General features: G+C 46.7%; 1 protein-coding gene across 1 annotated transcript in view; it reads left to right on the plus strand.

Moving 5' to 3' along the window:
• Positions 1-15,449, plus strand: part of KIF26B (kinesin family member 26B) — a 417,933-nt gene that overhangs the window by 346,806 nt on the left and 55,678 nt on the right. Inside the window, exons 8-9 of the mRNA XM_047703850.1 lie at positions 379-641; positions 3,136-3,319. Of these exons, the coding sequence (XP_047559806.1) occupies positions 379-641; positions 3,136-3,319 (447 nt within the window). The remainder of the gene's footprint in view (positions 1-378; positions 642-3,135; positions 3,320-15,449) is intronic.

Raw genomic sequence — 15,449 nt, forward strand, 5'->3', positions numbered from 1 at the left:
TATAAACTGCGAGGCTGTGGGTTTCATCTGGGTGGTGATAAAAAGAACCATTACAGCGATGAACGATCTCGGCCTTCCCTCCACGTGTAAAACGGGGCGGCAGCCGGATAGCGCTTGGTGTCTGGGATTGTCCTCGAAGAGCCGCGTCCAGGCTTACATCCTGTCCTCCGGTCTGGCCGCTTATATTCTTTATCCCTAGTACTAGGAGATGCCCTTGGTGGTTGCGGTCCTTAACCCTTAGTATTTCCCTCCTTTTCCTTTCCTTCCTTCCCCCAACTTCTCAGCAGTGGGGGGTGGGGAGGGGGCGCACTTCATAGAATGCCCCCCTCCCCCTCCCCATGCTCACACTGTGTTCCTTCCTGCCTCGCCCGCCCCCAGGGAAATCCTACACCATGATCGGAAAGGACGATTCCATGCAGAACCTCGGCATCATCCCCTGTGCCATCTCTTGGCTCTTCAAGCTCATCAATGAGCGCAAGGAGAAGACGGGGGCCCGGTTCTCGGTGCGGATCTCAGCCGTGGAGGTGTGGGGCAAGGAAGAGAACCTGCGGGACCTGCTGGCCGAGGTGGCCACGGGCAGCCTGCAGGACGGCCAGTCCCCGGGAGTGTACCTGTGCGAGGACCCCATCTGCGGCACGCAGGTGAGCAGCTCCCAGCTGGGGTGCGTGCCCGTGACCCCCCGTGGCTGCCTCCTCAGGCGGGGCCGGCTCTCGAGCGTTTACTTTAAGGTGGCTGGGAGCTGTGTGGCCGCAGCTGCTGAGCCATCCGCTCACCCAACCTAAATATTTGTACCTTGAACCTGATTGACAGTGAGGAGCGGCGATCCTTGTAGCCATCGTGGGGGTCGGGGGTGGAATTCACTTTCTTTATGCCCCTTTCGACAAAAAGGGAAGTCCAGTGTTTCTTTTGCTTAAACAACAAGCCGAAATATTTACTGCTCTGCACAAAGGGCTCCAGCCATTACGGGGGCTGTTTTTGGCTCTATAAACCATGTTTCTGGCAACGGTTTTGCCGCCGACTTAGTAGCGCTATAGGAAAAACTAAGAACCACTTTCTAATTAGCACCACGATATAATTGCTCGGTCTGTGGAAGCCCGGAGAAGCTCCCGTCCGCCTGTGCAGGGTGTGACACAGGACGGCCCTGTGGGTCTGTCCCTCGCTGGCTGACTGCAGGGGGAGGAAGGACTCTGAGCTCCCTGCTTGCCGTCCAGAAGAATCGGCTCTTTCCATCTCCAGCAGGCTTTATTTCCTAGATTTTTTTAATTTTTTTCAGATTAAGTTCATTTTGATGAGCCCCTGCCTCATCGCAGGTGGGATCTGTTGGCGTAGGTGAGGATACTCACACTTGGCCTTGTTCTACCCCTGCTCCGAGCACCTCAGATCCTTCCGTTTCGGTTAGGAATCTCCCCCGACCTCCAGTTGCAAAACATCGTGATTTGCACGGCCCCACGTGACCTGCCCGTGCCTACCTTTCCAGCATCCCCTTTTGCCACTCCTCATAAATTACATGCAGGTGCCTAAAAAAAGTCCCTCAGACTTCAGTGTGCGTATGGGTCACTGGGGATCTCGTGACCCTTCAGGTTCTGGCTCTGTAGGACTGAGATAGATCCCCCAAAATATGTCTCACAAGTTCCCATGTGACTCTGATACTGCTGGTCCAGGGACCACACTTTGAGAAGCTCAGTCCGATGGCACCTGCCTTCTGTTCCTTTTCCAAGAATTACCTCGATGTTCAGATACGCTATAACCTCCATTCACTTTTTTTTTTAATTAAAATGTTGTTAGTTAACATAGAGTGCAATATTGGTTTCTGGAGTAGAATTCAGTGATTCATCACTCACAACTCCATTCACTTTTATAAAAACTCTGCCTGGGAAGTCCCACGTCGGCCAAGGATCTGGTTCTCTGAAGGCTAAGAAGAACGCATCAAGTCCTCTTTATTTTAACTCCTCTTACTGAAAAATCACAAAAAAATCTTTAGCTTATTTTTTTGCCATAGTAAGTATAGGAGAGTGAGCACAACAGTCTCTCTTCGAAGTCTGAGGATTTTGAAGGTGCCGGGCTCCCAGACCAGCTCTCACTGTTCAGAATAATAGCGCAGTCAGAGTCAGAAATAGAAAATTCTAAGAATGTGTACTGACCCTGAGACATACATGGCAGACTCTTTGTTTGAATACAGCCGATGTTTCCTTTTCTCCCCCCGAGAAGTAGTGTTGCTCCAATTTTATTTTAAGATTTTATTTATTTATTTGACAGAGATCTCAAGTAGGCAGAGAGGCAGGCAGAGAGAGAGGAAGAAGCAGGCTCCCTGCTGAGCAGAGAGCCCAATTTGGGGCTCGATCCCAGGACCCTGAGATCATGACCTGAGCTAAAGGCAGATGCTTTAACCCATTGAGACACCCAGGCGCCCCTCCAATTCTGTTAATATTGTTCTGTTGAAGGTTTCCTCTAATTTCTAAGGGATCTCATAGGATTTAGACACATGGCTCACAATGGTTTCTTAATTGATTAAATATGCCATGATCGTGAATTTAGAAACTAAAGATAAAAATAGATATTCCTTAAACAATCAACATGAGACATTCAAGTATGTTGGGTGTTTTCGCATATTGTTTAAAACTATGCTCATACATGTAAGTCTAAAAGTGGCTTAAAGTCTCTGGAGAAATGGGGAGTGGAGCTCAAGCTAACCAGGTTGGCTTTTCCTTCTTGGGGGAGCCAGTGCTGTCTGGCCTGAGCTCCCATCTGCCACCTGCCTGTCTGCGAACATTCTAGTCTTTGAGAGCAGGATGCGGTTGTGTCCTCTGGGTTTTCTTAGGTAGGTGGATAGCCCAGGGCGTGGGTTTGCTGGGCTCTGCAGAGGTCAGGCTGGGCCCCCTGCTCCCCTGGTCACTCGGATACAATCTCACACTCTTCACACCTGCTAAGACTCGCTGTGAAACCGTGGAATGGCTGAAACTAGCTTTCATCCACTACGCATGCTCAGTATTACCTTTCAGCAAAGGGTTTGTGAAACAGACAGCTGCGTGTGGGTTCAGGCCCTTGTTCTAGAAGGATCTCTGGCCTCCGAGATGCATGCAGCTTCTCTGCACAACGGAGGACCAGAGACCTCAGCTCTCGGCTTGTGTCTTCCAGCTGCAGAACCAGAGCGAGCTGCGGGCGCCCACGGCCGAGAAGGCCGCCTTCTTCCTGGACGCTGCCATCGCCTCGCGCCGGGGCAGCCAGCAGGACTGTGACGAGGACGACCACCGCAACTCACACATGCTATTCACCCTGCACATCTACCAGTACCGCATGGAGAAGAGCGGGAAAGGGGGAAGTAAGTGCACGCACGGCCAGGCCCAGCCCATCATCTGGGCCAGCCACCCCCCCGCCATGCCCGAGGTGGGGCTTGAACTCACGACCCCGAGATTGAGCCCCTCTCCCCCTCAGTCCATCGACCAAGCCAGCCAAGCACCCCTGACCCTTTTTTAGCAGGGTACCATGGCACCAGTACAGAGTCTGCTGGTTGGGAGTTCCAGACGATGAGAGAGCCTGGGCTGTGGTTTCCTTTGAACTGTCCAGGAGAAAAGGGTTTTCCTTGGCTAGGATAATTGACAAATGCAATTACCAGGGGATGGTGAGCAAGGACAAACTTTAAACGGGAAAAACAGCGGGTGACTTGTATCTTTTTTGCACACACTTTATAGGTGCTCTCCAGGAAGGTCCAATATTTACACCCCAGGCACCCTGGTGATGGGTTACTCGTCAGTAGCTTGAGTCCACTCTGTGGACCCAGGAGAAACAAAAGCATTTTTTTTCTAAATTGCCTATAAATCAGACTTTGGGATAACTAACCAGGTTCTGGTTTCCTTTGTGCCTCGGTGACATTCCTCTGTAAGGCCGGGGCACAGGCCTGCTCCATGATGAGCAACACCCCCGGGACCCCAGTGTGCTGGGTACACAGGCCCCTTTGGGCCTCAAAGCCAGCACTGACCTCGGTGGGGCGCCCGACCCTTTGCCTGCCAAGTCGTGTAGGCTCAACGCTCTAAGGAGTGTCTCGGGTGGGATTCTGAACCATGGGCTGCGTGGTCCGTTGACCTGGCTGGGCTTTCTCCCCTGTGAGCCCCAGGCCTGGACTGCTGGGTGACAGTTCCCTACTCTCTCGATGTCTACTTCTAAGAACTTTCAAAACACAGTCAGTCAGCCCCCAGTATTCCCTGAAAATGATTGCCTCGGGGCACTGGGTGCCAGGAAAATGGACATTAGTCCCAAGCTAGGAGACTAACCCCGGGGGGCCTGGAAATCGTGAAGCTAATTGGCTAACACAGAGGCAATCAACAAACCTAATTTTTGGTGGGGCCCTGAGTTAGACGTCCAAACCGGGAGCAGGAGCCGGACTTCCCAGTTCTCTGCCTGTTGCTGGAAGACCTGGAAGCCAGTATCCTGGGAACAGCTCTCGGGCCTTCTCTGGCCCCCAGGGGAAGCTCTGCCCTTCCCCAGTCTCAATGCCTCCGCTGGCCCAGTTGTCTGCCATTAACTGTTATTTTCATTCAGTTTTCATGAAATCCAGTTCACATTCAGAAAAACCTCCCCTGCTGGTGTGTTGTTAGATGAGTTTTGGCAAATCTGTGTAGCTGGGTATCCCCCCCGCCACCATCCAGATAGAGAACAAAGCTGTCTGCACCGAAAGCTCCCCTCCCCCACCTCGAGCCCCTGACCACCACGGATCTGATATTTGTCCTTTTAGTTTTGCCTTTATCCAGAACCTCATCTAGATGGAATCCCGTATTCCCCGTGTGACCTTTTGTGTTTGGCTTCTTGCATCTGGCTTGAGGCATCGGAGACTTACCCACATGGTTGTGTGTACTGGTTGTTTGCTTATTTTTCTCGAAGGAACCTGGAGACTTGCCCCTACCCCTCCTCCCACCCCCAGGCCTGAGATCTCACCATATGCCCCGGGCTTGGGGGCTGTCCAGGAGTCTAGAGATACTGGCCTCACTGGTGGGGCACTGGGCACCCTGGGTGACCAGCCAGCAGCAGCCTGGACCTCTCTTAAACCGGCCAAGGTCATGAAGGTCTGACTGCGGAGTGAGCAAGAGAGTTTGAAGGGGAAACTTCCAGAGGAAATTGATTCCCAGTGATGGGCTCACACCCGAGTACCGCATTTCCGTTTAGAAAAACTTTCTCAAAGAAGCAAACAAGGGATTAGGACAGGGATGAGAAGATCCAGACTTTTAAAACTTGACACAGAATTCCACCCCCCAACAGTCTGGGGGCTGGCTTTCAATTCTGCACGCACTGTTTTTTCGGATTGTGTCTTAGCGTCATGAATGGGGGAGTCTAAGAAATGTTTTATTCTTTGAAGCTTGCTTTTTTATTTTATTTAAGCTTTCTTTTAAGCTGTTCTCTTCTTTTAATTCAATATTAATAATCAGAGCCTGCTGTGGGTGCTTGTACTTTCAGCAGAGGGTGACTTGCAAAAGGTACGAATTTTCAGCCAAATTGCTTCCAAATGGTGCTGAGCGGGAGATCTCAGCGGACAGTATAATCTCGTTCTCCTTCTAGGTTTCAAACCGTGCTGAAAACAACTATATTCAGTTTTTCTTCTTTTTTTTTTTTTTCGTGGTTCTGCTCTTGATTTGGAAACTGAAAGTAGGGAGGAATCTTGAAAATAAACAGTTAATGAAATGACTTTGACTGTAAGAATTGGAAATTGAGCCTCACAGAGGTGTGGGCTGGGCCCTGTCCAACTCACTCCGCGGCACGTCTGGGCACTTATGGAATATTTAAGATCCCATTCGCCTCCTTGCTGTTTATATATCGTGAAGGCAAATTGCTTTTAAATAATAAATTCAGGGTAAAGGAAAAGGCAAGTACCATTAATGGCTCCCCAAAACCCTTTTCGTTACTTTCTAATGTATCTGTAGATGAGAAGTTGGGGAGGGGGAGGGAGACCAGGGGACGTCACCTGCCTGCCATGGCCCCCGCTTCCGGGGAGGAGAGGAGTCTAGGCTCCGATGTGCTCAGCCGGCCCCCGGCCCAGGGCTCGCTTGACTTCACTGAATTTATATCTGCTTAAGATATAATAAGGAGATTCAGAGTGTTGTTTAAAATGGAAATTTTTGTTTACTTATACATAAGTAATAATCCCTGTGGACCTGGCAGGCAGAACTCAATTAAAGCAAAGTTTATTAATTAGTTACCCTGCAGGGAAGCAGAGAGCAGAGTCTGCTGTTGTGAACAACGGGCCGTTGGTGGCCTTAGATGGTGGGTTTCAGACAGGTCTCTCGGGAAGAGCTTGCCACGTGTGTGCATGCACCTGAATCTTACACACGTATGTATTCTACATGCACACACGTGTACACATACACACATATAAAGAGGCAGACAAAAATGTTTTAAACATGTCCAACCAGGAGAGAAAATTTACTGTTTCACACATAGCCTTACACTTGAAATATTTCTCTGGTTTAGGGAGTTTTTGGGATCTTAGTGGGGCCGACTCTCCAACAGTTCTGGAGCCTTCTGCTGCTTTGCCAAGCTCATGTGTGAAGTCTGAGAGCCCCCGTGGGAATTCTAGCCTTGGGAAAGAGCCGGAGGGCCCGAATAGTCAAGAGCTTCTCCTCATGAACAAACGGGTCTTTCAGGAGACTGTCCACACTGTTGAAATCAAACGGAACGTATGCTGTGTTTTCAAAACATCAGTGCTTCTCTGTTAGCTCGTTCAGCGACGTTTCTGAAAGAGAAAGACCATCCGGTTACCTTTCCCATCAGCAGGTGGTGTGAGTTCAGAGAAGTCCTCTGAGGCAGCACAAACAGGAGATGGTTAATTGAGAAAGTTAGTCCGAAGGGAGGATCCTGTAAAATGGTACATTCACGCCATGAACGTTTCATCTCATGAATATTTATTTCAGTAATATTTCAAAACACACACACAAATGGGTATTTATTTATTTATTCATCCTCTGATATGGGTTTTTCTCTTTGAAATGACTTTGCAACCTAAAGTTCTGCTTTTATAAACCATGCTCATATTAATAGTCTGGTTCTTGCTTTAAATTTCTTCTAAGTGATTCGAGAACTCAAAGACGTTTCTTACATTTTTTTCCCACTTTATAATTTCTCATTTCCACCAAATTCAGCATCTCTTTTATTTTTATTTATTATTTTTTAAAGATTTTCTTTATTGGGACGCCTGGGTGGCTCAGTTGGTTAAGCCGCTGCCTTCTGCTCAGGTCATGATCCCAGCGTCCTGGGATGGAGTCCCGCATCGGGCTCCTTGCTCAGCGGGAGCCTGCTTCTCCGTCTGCCTCTGCCTGCCACTCTGTCTGCCTGTGCTCACTCTGACAAATAAATAAATAAAATCTTTAAAAAAAAAAAAGATTTTCTTTATTGATTTGAAAGAGGGAGCATGAGTGGAGTCGGGGGGCAGAGGGAGAGGGAGAAGCAGACTCCCTGCCGAGCAGGGAGCCTGACACGGGGCTCGATCCCAGGACCCTGCGATCATGACCTGAGCCGAAGGCAGACACTTGCACAACTGAGCCACCCAGGGGCCCCTCAGCATCTCTTTTTGAAGAAGAACTCATTTTTATCTCAAAGCCTTGAGTTTAGCTCTTAAAGAAACACTAGCTCTCTTTACACGATCGTATCTTACTGGTTTGCGTAAGATTTGCTTCTGTTTTTTTCCGTGATGACAAGCGGCATCCCCGGGTTTAGGAGGGAGCCCCGCTGACGCATTAAGTACGCAGCTCACCTGCGGGGAGCAAGGGAGCGCAGACAAATGGGAAAACAGCCCGCCCCGGCCACGCGGATCCCATCGGTCCACACACCTCACAGGTGAGGGCCACGCGGCAAGGCAGCTGTTCCCAAATTTGGCCGCAACCGAGAGTCACCTGGGGAACTTTCCAGTGAATCCCAGGGCCCGTGGCTCACTCCAGGCCGGTTAAATTGGAAAGCCGCAGGGCAGGAGCCAGACACCCAGGTTTTCTTAGCTCCCAAGGTGATTCCTAAGGCACAACCCAGTTTGGGAACCTCGAAGCTGCGAGAAAGTGAGTTAAAGGCGCTTCTACTCCCTTTACAGTTACCCGTGGCTTTTCGTCTTAGCTTCCGCGTTAATTTTCCAGGAGATGTTGGGCCATTTATTTTTTTCATTTATTTGGGGGGGGGGCGATTTATTTAACCCCTGTGAACCTCGTTTTCCTCGTCTGCCCCACGGAACCGATGCCCGAATTACAGGATGGTTGCAGGAATTAAGTGCCATCAGGAGATGAGCGTGTCCCGGCACCTCCCGGGCCCTCGGCCAGCGGGAGTTAGGAGGGTGGCCCAGGAATGGGGGGAGATTAGGATTGTTTCCTGTGGGGAGGGTCTGGCCGAGCTCCAGACTTGCCATATACCCAGGAGAGCGCGAGTGAAGGGGGGCAGAAGGCGTTGGGATCCGTCCACCCCGCGCTGTGACCCCGGAAATCTCGGACTGTCCTCGGATGACAGAACTTTCTCGCCAGCCATCCGGAGTGACGCGCGTCCTTGCCGGTAGCACGTGGCCCGGGCGCGCTCACCTTGCCCCCCTCAGAGGCCGCCCCAGGCGTGGAATCCAGGACTCCGCGGCTGCTTGAACTTGAGTGGGTTGGGCGGATAGACTCGATTTTCCACGGTCTGGCTGGGACTCCCGTTCTGAGTCACGCAGCCCTAAAATTATAGGTGTTTTATAACGTTCTTCGGCTCGGGCTAAACTGTGCTTTTGTTCTCTGTCTTCTGTTTTACTCCGTGTACGTTGTGCATTTTATTCCATTACATCAAATGGCCTATTAGAGTCTCAAAGTCCCAGCCGGTCCCTGTCTTTGCCCTTTAATCTGCAGCACAGGTGGGTGATCTGAGCTGCTCCTGTCTAGGTAATTAGGTTGCAAAACAGATGAAATTTTGCTTTAAAAATAACTATTTCCTTAGTGTGCTGCCGTGACCTGATCTTGCGTGATACGAAATGGGATAAAGGAGACGTTTCGTGTTGTATTTTCCCTCGTGAGGGTTTTTCCTGGGGAGAGGGGAAGGGGGAGAAAATGTAGCATCCTTGATGTGAACAGTTCTTGGTCGTGGACGTATCCGAGTCACTGGGCCCCTGTAGATGGAAATGCTGGGCTTTCCCTCAACACTCCTCACCCTTTCTCCTAGATGTGGACGTTGAGGGTGGGACTCAGTAGAGCAGAGTGAGGGTTAGGACAGTCGTTCCCAAATGTTTCCATCCTGTGATGTGAGCAGACACTCACCCTCCTGCATCCGCCCTTGTGTGGGCTCTGCCCACAGATCTGTGGATACCCGGGGACTGGCCGCAGGCTCATCCTACGTCCCCAGGACCCAGACCCGGGCCCATCGCACCCCCTGCATCTACTTTCCCACCCCAACCCCTTTTCCGCCTTGCCCCAAAAGTCACAGTTTCTGCAACAGCTTCTGGAAACTTGTGTGTCTACCTTTGCTGCTTGCCTTCCACACAGAGCAGGGGAAGCAGAGGGAACAGTAGCTGTCCCAGAAGCAGGAGGACTTGAGCCACCCTGGGAAGTGGGAATCCAGGGGTCTGAGGAGCCAGGGTCTGCTGCTGCCTGGGGAGTGGGGCGGTGGGGAGCTGATCTAGAAGCTGGGGTTGTGTGCGGGGAAGGGGGGCACTCCCCTCGGAGAGTGGGGCCTGGGCAGAAAGAGAGCCCAGTGTCCCCAGCCTCTTGGGAACTGCCTAAGGCCACATTGTACAGGATGCGGGGGGGAGGGCATCGGTCTTGAAAGGGGGAAGCCCAGCTGCCCTCCGACAGGACAGTCACGACAGGTTTCCTGGTTGAGAACAAAACAGGGGTATGTGGGCAGCTCAGTGGGTTAAGCACCTGCCTTCCGCTCAGGTCATGATCTCAGGGTCCTGGGGAGCGGGGTGGGGGTCCCCTGCTCAGCAGGGAGCGTGCTTCTCCCTCTCCCTCTGCCCCTCCTTCGTGCACTCTCGCATGCTCTCTCTCAAATAAAATCTTTATTTAAAGAAACAAAACAGCTTTAATAAGATGCACTTGAGATAGAGCAACCCACACATTTGGCTTTGCGGTCTGTGTATAAGTTCATGAACACGTCCATACAATCGAGATAAAGGACAGAGCCCTCGCCCTCCAGATTTCTTGGCCAACGTGTCTTTTGCCTTTTTAAAAATTGTTTTTGTCTTATAATTAAGCTTCGAGAGTTTTTTATATGCTCAGGATAAAAGTCCTTTAGCAGGTAGATGTTTTGCAAACGTTTTCTCCCAGTCTGTGGCGTGCTTTTTTAGTCTCTTAACCATGTATTTCAAAGAGCAGAAATAGTCAATTTTTACAACGTCCAGCTTATGTGTGTGTTCTCTTATAAATCACGTTTTTGGCTTCATAGCTAAGCAATCTTTGCCCAACCCAAGATCAGAAAGGTTTCATGCTATGCTTTCTTCTAGAAGTTTTACAATTTTACGTTTTATATTTAGGTCTTTGATTCATTTTTGTCGTAAACTGTGCAATGTATGGATTAAAGGGTTTTGTTGTTTTTTTTTTTTTGCGTGTGTGTGTGTGTGTGTATAGAAGACAAGTTCTTCAGTCTGATAAAAATGTTTCTGAAAAACCTGCTAACATAATGGGAAAAAACATGCAGCTTATATATATATAACCGGAGAGAGAGCACGTATGTGAGCGGGGGGGAGGGGCACAGGGAGAGAGGGAGAGAATCTCAAGCAGACCCCACACTGAGTGTGGAGCCCAGTGTGGGGCTCAGCCTTGCAGCCCTGAGCTCTGTGTAATGGCTCCAGTACCATTTGTTATAAAAACTATTCTCTCTCTACTAAATTACCTTTGTTAAAAATTCCTTGTTCATATTTGTGTGGCTCTGTTTTGGGACTCTCTAGACTTCTCCATTGATCTCTTCATCTAGCTTTACACCAAGACCACACTGTCCTAGGTTTCTGGTGGCTTTATAACAGCCCTTGAAATCGGATACTGTACTACTACTAGCCTTCCAGTTCTGTCTTTATTTTTAAAGGTGGTTTTGACTATTCTAGGTCCTTTGCATCTCCATATAAATTCTAGAGTTGGCTTCTAAATTGACTTTGCAGCATTATTTTCTACCAAAAAAAAAACAAAAACAAAAACAAAAAACTGCTGGGGTTTTAACGGAGTTTACGCTGAATCTGTAGGTCCATTTGGCCAGAATTCACACCTCAACGATGCTGAGTCTTCTGACTCCCAAACACAGTGTCTATCTTCAGTTTTTAGGTCTCAGTGAATGTCTCTCAGCAATACTCTGTCGTTCTCTGTGGATAGATCTGTCTTCTGTGCAATTTACACTGAAGTATTTTGTATTTTTATCCTATTATAAATGGTATTTTAATTCTTTTGAAAGATTTTATTAGCACAAGCAGGGGTAGGGGCACTCCTGCAAATGGTATTTTAAAATTTCAATCTCTAGTTGTTTGTAAATACGAGAAATCCAGGGGAGCCTGTCTGGCTCAGTTAGTAGAGCATGTGACTCTCGATCCTGGGGTGTGAGTCCAAGCCCCACCTTTCAGGCATGGAGCCTGTTTAAAAAAAAAAAAAATGCAGGGCTGCCTGGGTGGCTTAGTGGGTTAAGCTTCTGCCTTTAGCTCAGGTCATGATCCCAGGGTCCTGGGATCGAGCCCCGCATCCTTCGTCTTGTATCTTACAACCTTGCTAAGCTCTCTTTATTCATCCTAGTTGCTTTTTTTTGTGAATTCTGTTTGATTTTCTATGCCAATGACCGTGTTAGTCCACAAAGACTGTTTGACTCTTTGCTTATCAATCTGGGTACCTTTTCTGTTTTCTTGATTTCCTGTGCTGGCTACAACCCCAACACAACCTTGAATAGAAATGGTGCGAGTGGACATTCTTGTCTCATTCCTGATCTTAGAAGGCATTTGATCTTTTACCATTAAGTATGATGTTAGCAGTAGATTTTTCAGAAACTCTTATCAACCTGAGGATACTGCCTTCTGAGCAGTATTTTGCTGAGAATTTTAATCAGGAATAGATGTTGACTTTTGTTAAATGTTTTTTCTGCATCTACTGAGGCAAACTTGCATTTCTGGGATAAATCCCACTTACGGTGTAAAGTCCTCCTTATATGCTCCTAGATAGTTTCCTAATGTGGTTCTCTGTTTAGCAATTTTGTACCCATGTTCATGAGGGATATTGGTCTTTGGTTTTCTGTCCTTGTAATGTCTTTGTCTATTTTTGGTATCAAGGAAATCCTGGCTTCATAGAATGAGTTGGAAATATGCTCTCCTATTTAATTTTCAGGGAGAATTTGTATGGAATTGGGATAGCCTTTTCCATTCTTTTTTTTTAAATTTTTTTAAGATTTTATTTATTTCTTTGACACAGAGAAAGATAACAAGTAGGCAGAGAGGCAGGCAGAGAGACAGGGGGAAGCAGGCTCCCTGCTGAGCAGAGAGCCCCATGTGGGGCTTGATCCCAGGATCCTGGGATCATGACCTGAGCTGAAGGCAGAGGCTTTAACCCACTGAGCCACCCAGGTGCCCTCTTTTCCATTCTTATACATTATCATTTCTTAAGTGTTAGGTTGAATTCACCAGTGCAGCCTTGTGACATTGGAATATTCTCTGTTAAAAGGTTGTTGATTATTGTTAACTACAGAACCTATTTCTTTAACGGACATAGATCCATTCATCTTACCTATTACCCTTTGAAGGAGCTTTGGGACTTGACATCTTTCAAAACTTTTGTCCATTCTTCCAAGTTGTCTAATTGACTGGTGTGATTTCCTTATTACCCTTTTATATCTGTAGAAATGGGAGCAATGCCATCTCTCTCATTCCTGACATTAGTAATTCGTGTCTTCTCTCCTCCTTTCCTGATCAGAGAAGGTTTGCCAAAGAGATTTATCATTCTAGAGATTTATTGAAGAACCAGCTCTTGGCTTCATGGATTTTTCTCTACTGTTTTTACTTTTCTATTCCATTGATTTCTGCTTGTATGTTCATTCTTTCCTTTCTGCTATTTAAACTTTAATTTGCTCATTTTTTTCTTCTGTCTTAAAGTGGAAGCTGAGATCATTGTTGTGAGACATCTGTTCTCTAATTACGGCGTTTAATGCTGTACATTTCCTCCTCCATACTTCTTCAGCGCTCTCACACATCTTCATTCACTTAAAAATGCTTTCTAATGTCCATTTTGATTTCCTATTTGACCATAGGTTATTTGGAACAGTCCTGTTGAGTTTCAAAATATTTGCGAATTTTCCAGATATTTTTCCATGCCAACTTCTGATTGAATTCCATCGTGTCAGAGAACATACTCTGATGTGAATCCTTCAAGATTTACTTAGACTTGGTTTATGGACCAGAATATGGTCTGCCTTGGGAAATGTTTTATGTGAATTTCAAAGTAATGTGTATTTTGCTGTTGTTGGGTTGAGTGTTCTATAAATGTCAAGTTGGTTGACCGTGTTTTCCAAATCTTCGACATCTTTACTGGTTTTCTGTCTACACGTTTTATCAATTCTGGAGAAAGGGTTATTTGAAACCTACAACTGTAATTATGGACTCACTTATTCTTGGAGTTCAATGAGGTTTTGCTTCAAGTATTTGAACGTCTATTACTAGATGCGTAAATATTTTTGATTGTTAGGACCTCTGATGAATCATTGCCTTTATGAAATGTTCCTATTTGCTTCTATTCACACTTTTTGACTTCAGTTTCTTTTGTTTAATATTGATATAACCATTTCAGCTCTCTTACGGGCACTGTTTGCATGGTCCAGGCTTTCCCACTCTTAGACTTTTAATGGATTGTTTCTTTATATTTGAAGTGCGTTTCTCATAGGCAGCCTATGGCAAGGGCTCGCTCTTTTGTGCGGTCTGACAATTTCTACCTTTCAAATAAGAATGTTCAGACTATTTACATTTCATGTAATTATTGACATGGTTTGGTCCAAATTCTTATTTTTCACTAGGATTTCTATTCAATTTACCTGTTCTTTCTTTTCCTTTGCTTTTTTTTTTTAAATCTGCTTTTTTTGGATTTACTGAATATTTTTTAAGAATTACACTTTAGATCCTTTGTTGGCTTCCTAGCTGCAACTCTTCACTATTTACTGATCTCTTTAGGGTTTATAGTATGAACCTTTAAATTATTACAGTCTGGGGGCGCCTCAGTCGGTTAAGCCTCTGTCTTCAGCTCAGGTCATGATCTCGGGGTCCTGGGATCGAGCCCCACATCGGGCTCGCCGCTCAGTGGGAATCTGCTTCTCCCTCTCTCTGCATCTCCCCCTCCTTGTGCTCTCTCTGTTTCTCACTCTCTCAAATGAATAAATAAAATCTTATCATTTTTTTTAAGTTGGTATTACAGCCTGCTGTCAAATGATATTATAAGACTTCATGAATGGAGTAAGGACCCTACAGTGCACTGCCTCCATTTCCTCCCTTCTCATCTTCGTGCTATTGTCCCTGAACTTCTGAATTTTGCATATGTTAGAACCCATAGAAGACAATGGCCTTAGTTTTGCTTTAGCAGCTGGTTACCTTTCAAAGAGGTTTAAATACTAGGGGGGAAAGCAAACATTTATTGGCATAGTTATCATTTCTAGAGCTCCTCATTCCTTTGTGTATATCCTCTGTGGGTTTGCTTTGGTGAATCCTTCCAGCTCTTTTAGTCTGAAAGAGTCTTTATTTCCCTTTGCCTGAGAATGATACTTGTGTTGGATATATTATTCTAGGTTGACATTTAGAAATGTTGCTTCACAGTCTTTTCACTTGTATCCGTTCCAACAAGAAACCTGCCATCATCCTTTTCTTTGGTCCTTTGTATGGGACCCGTTTTCCTCCTCTGGTTGCTTTTAAGGTTTTTCTCATTATCCCTGGTGTTAAGCAGTTTGAGTATGATGAGCCTTATAGTTTTCTTCACGTTTCTTGGGCTTGAGGCTCATCGTGGATCTGTGGTTTTATAGTTTTTTATCAAGTTTGGGAAGGTGTTGGTTATTGTGTCTTTTTTTTTTTTAAGATTTTATTTATTTATTTGACAGAGATCACAAGTAGGCAGAGAGGCAGGCAGAGAGAAAGGGGGGAAGCAGGCTTCCCGCTGAGCAGAGAGCCCGATGTGGGGCTCGATCCCAGGACCCTGGGATCATGACCTGAGCCGAAGGCAGAGGCATAACCCACTGAGCCACCCAGCCACCCCCTCTGTTTGTGTTTTTATTTTTAAATTTTCTGCTTCATTTTGGACAGTTTCAGTGACTTTGTCTTGAAATTTACAAGGCTTCCCTACTGTGAGGTGGGATCTGCCGTTGATACAGATATTTTTCAGCTCTAGCTTTCCTTTTGGTACAGAAGCAGTTTGTCTTTTTTAATTATCCATCTCTCTACTTAAGTCTTTAAACATTTGAAATATTGCCATAACTGGGTTTTTCACTTTTTTGTTTTTGTTTTGTTTTGTTTTTGAGAGAGAGGGAAT

The sequence above is a fragment of the Lutra lutra genome, chromosome 15, assembly GCF_902655055.1.
Source record: "Lutra lutra chromosome 15, mLutLut1.2, whole genome shotgun sequence".
Classification (NCBI taxonomy): domain Eukaryota; kingdom Metazoa; phylum Chordata; class Mammalia; order Carnivora; family Mustelidae; genus Lutra; species Lutra lutra.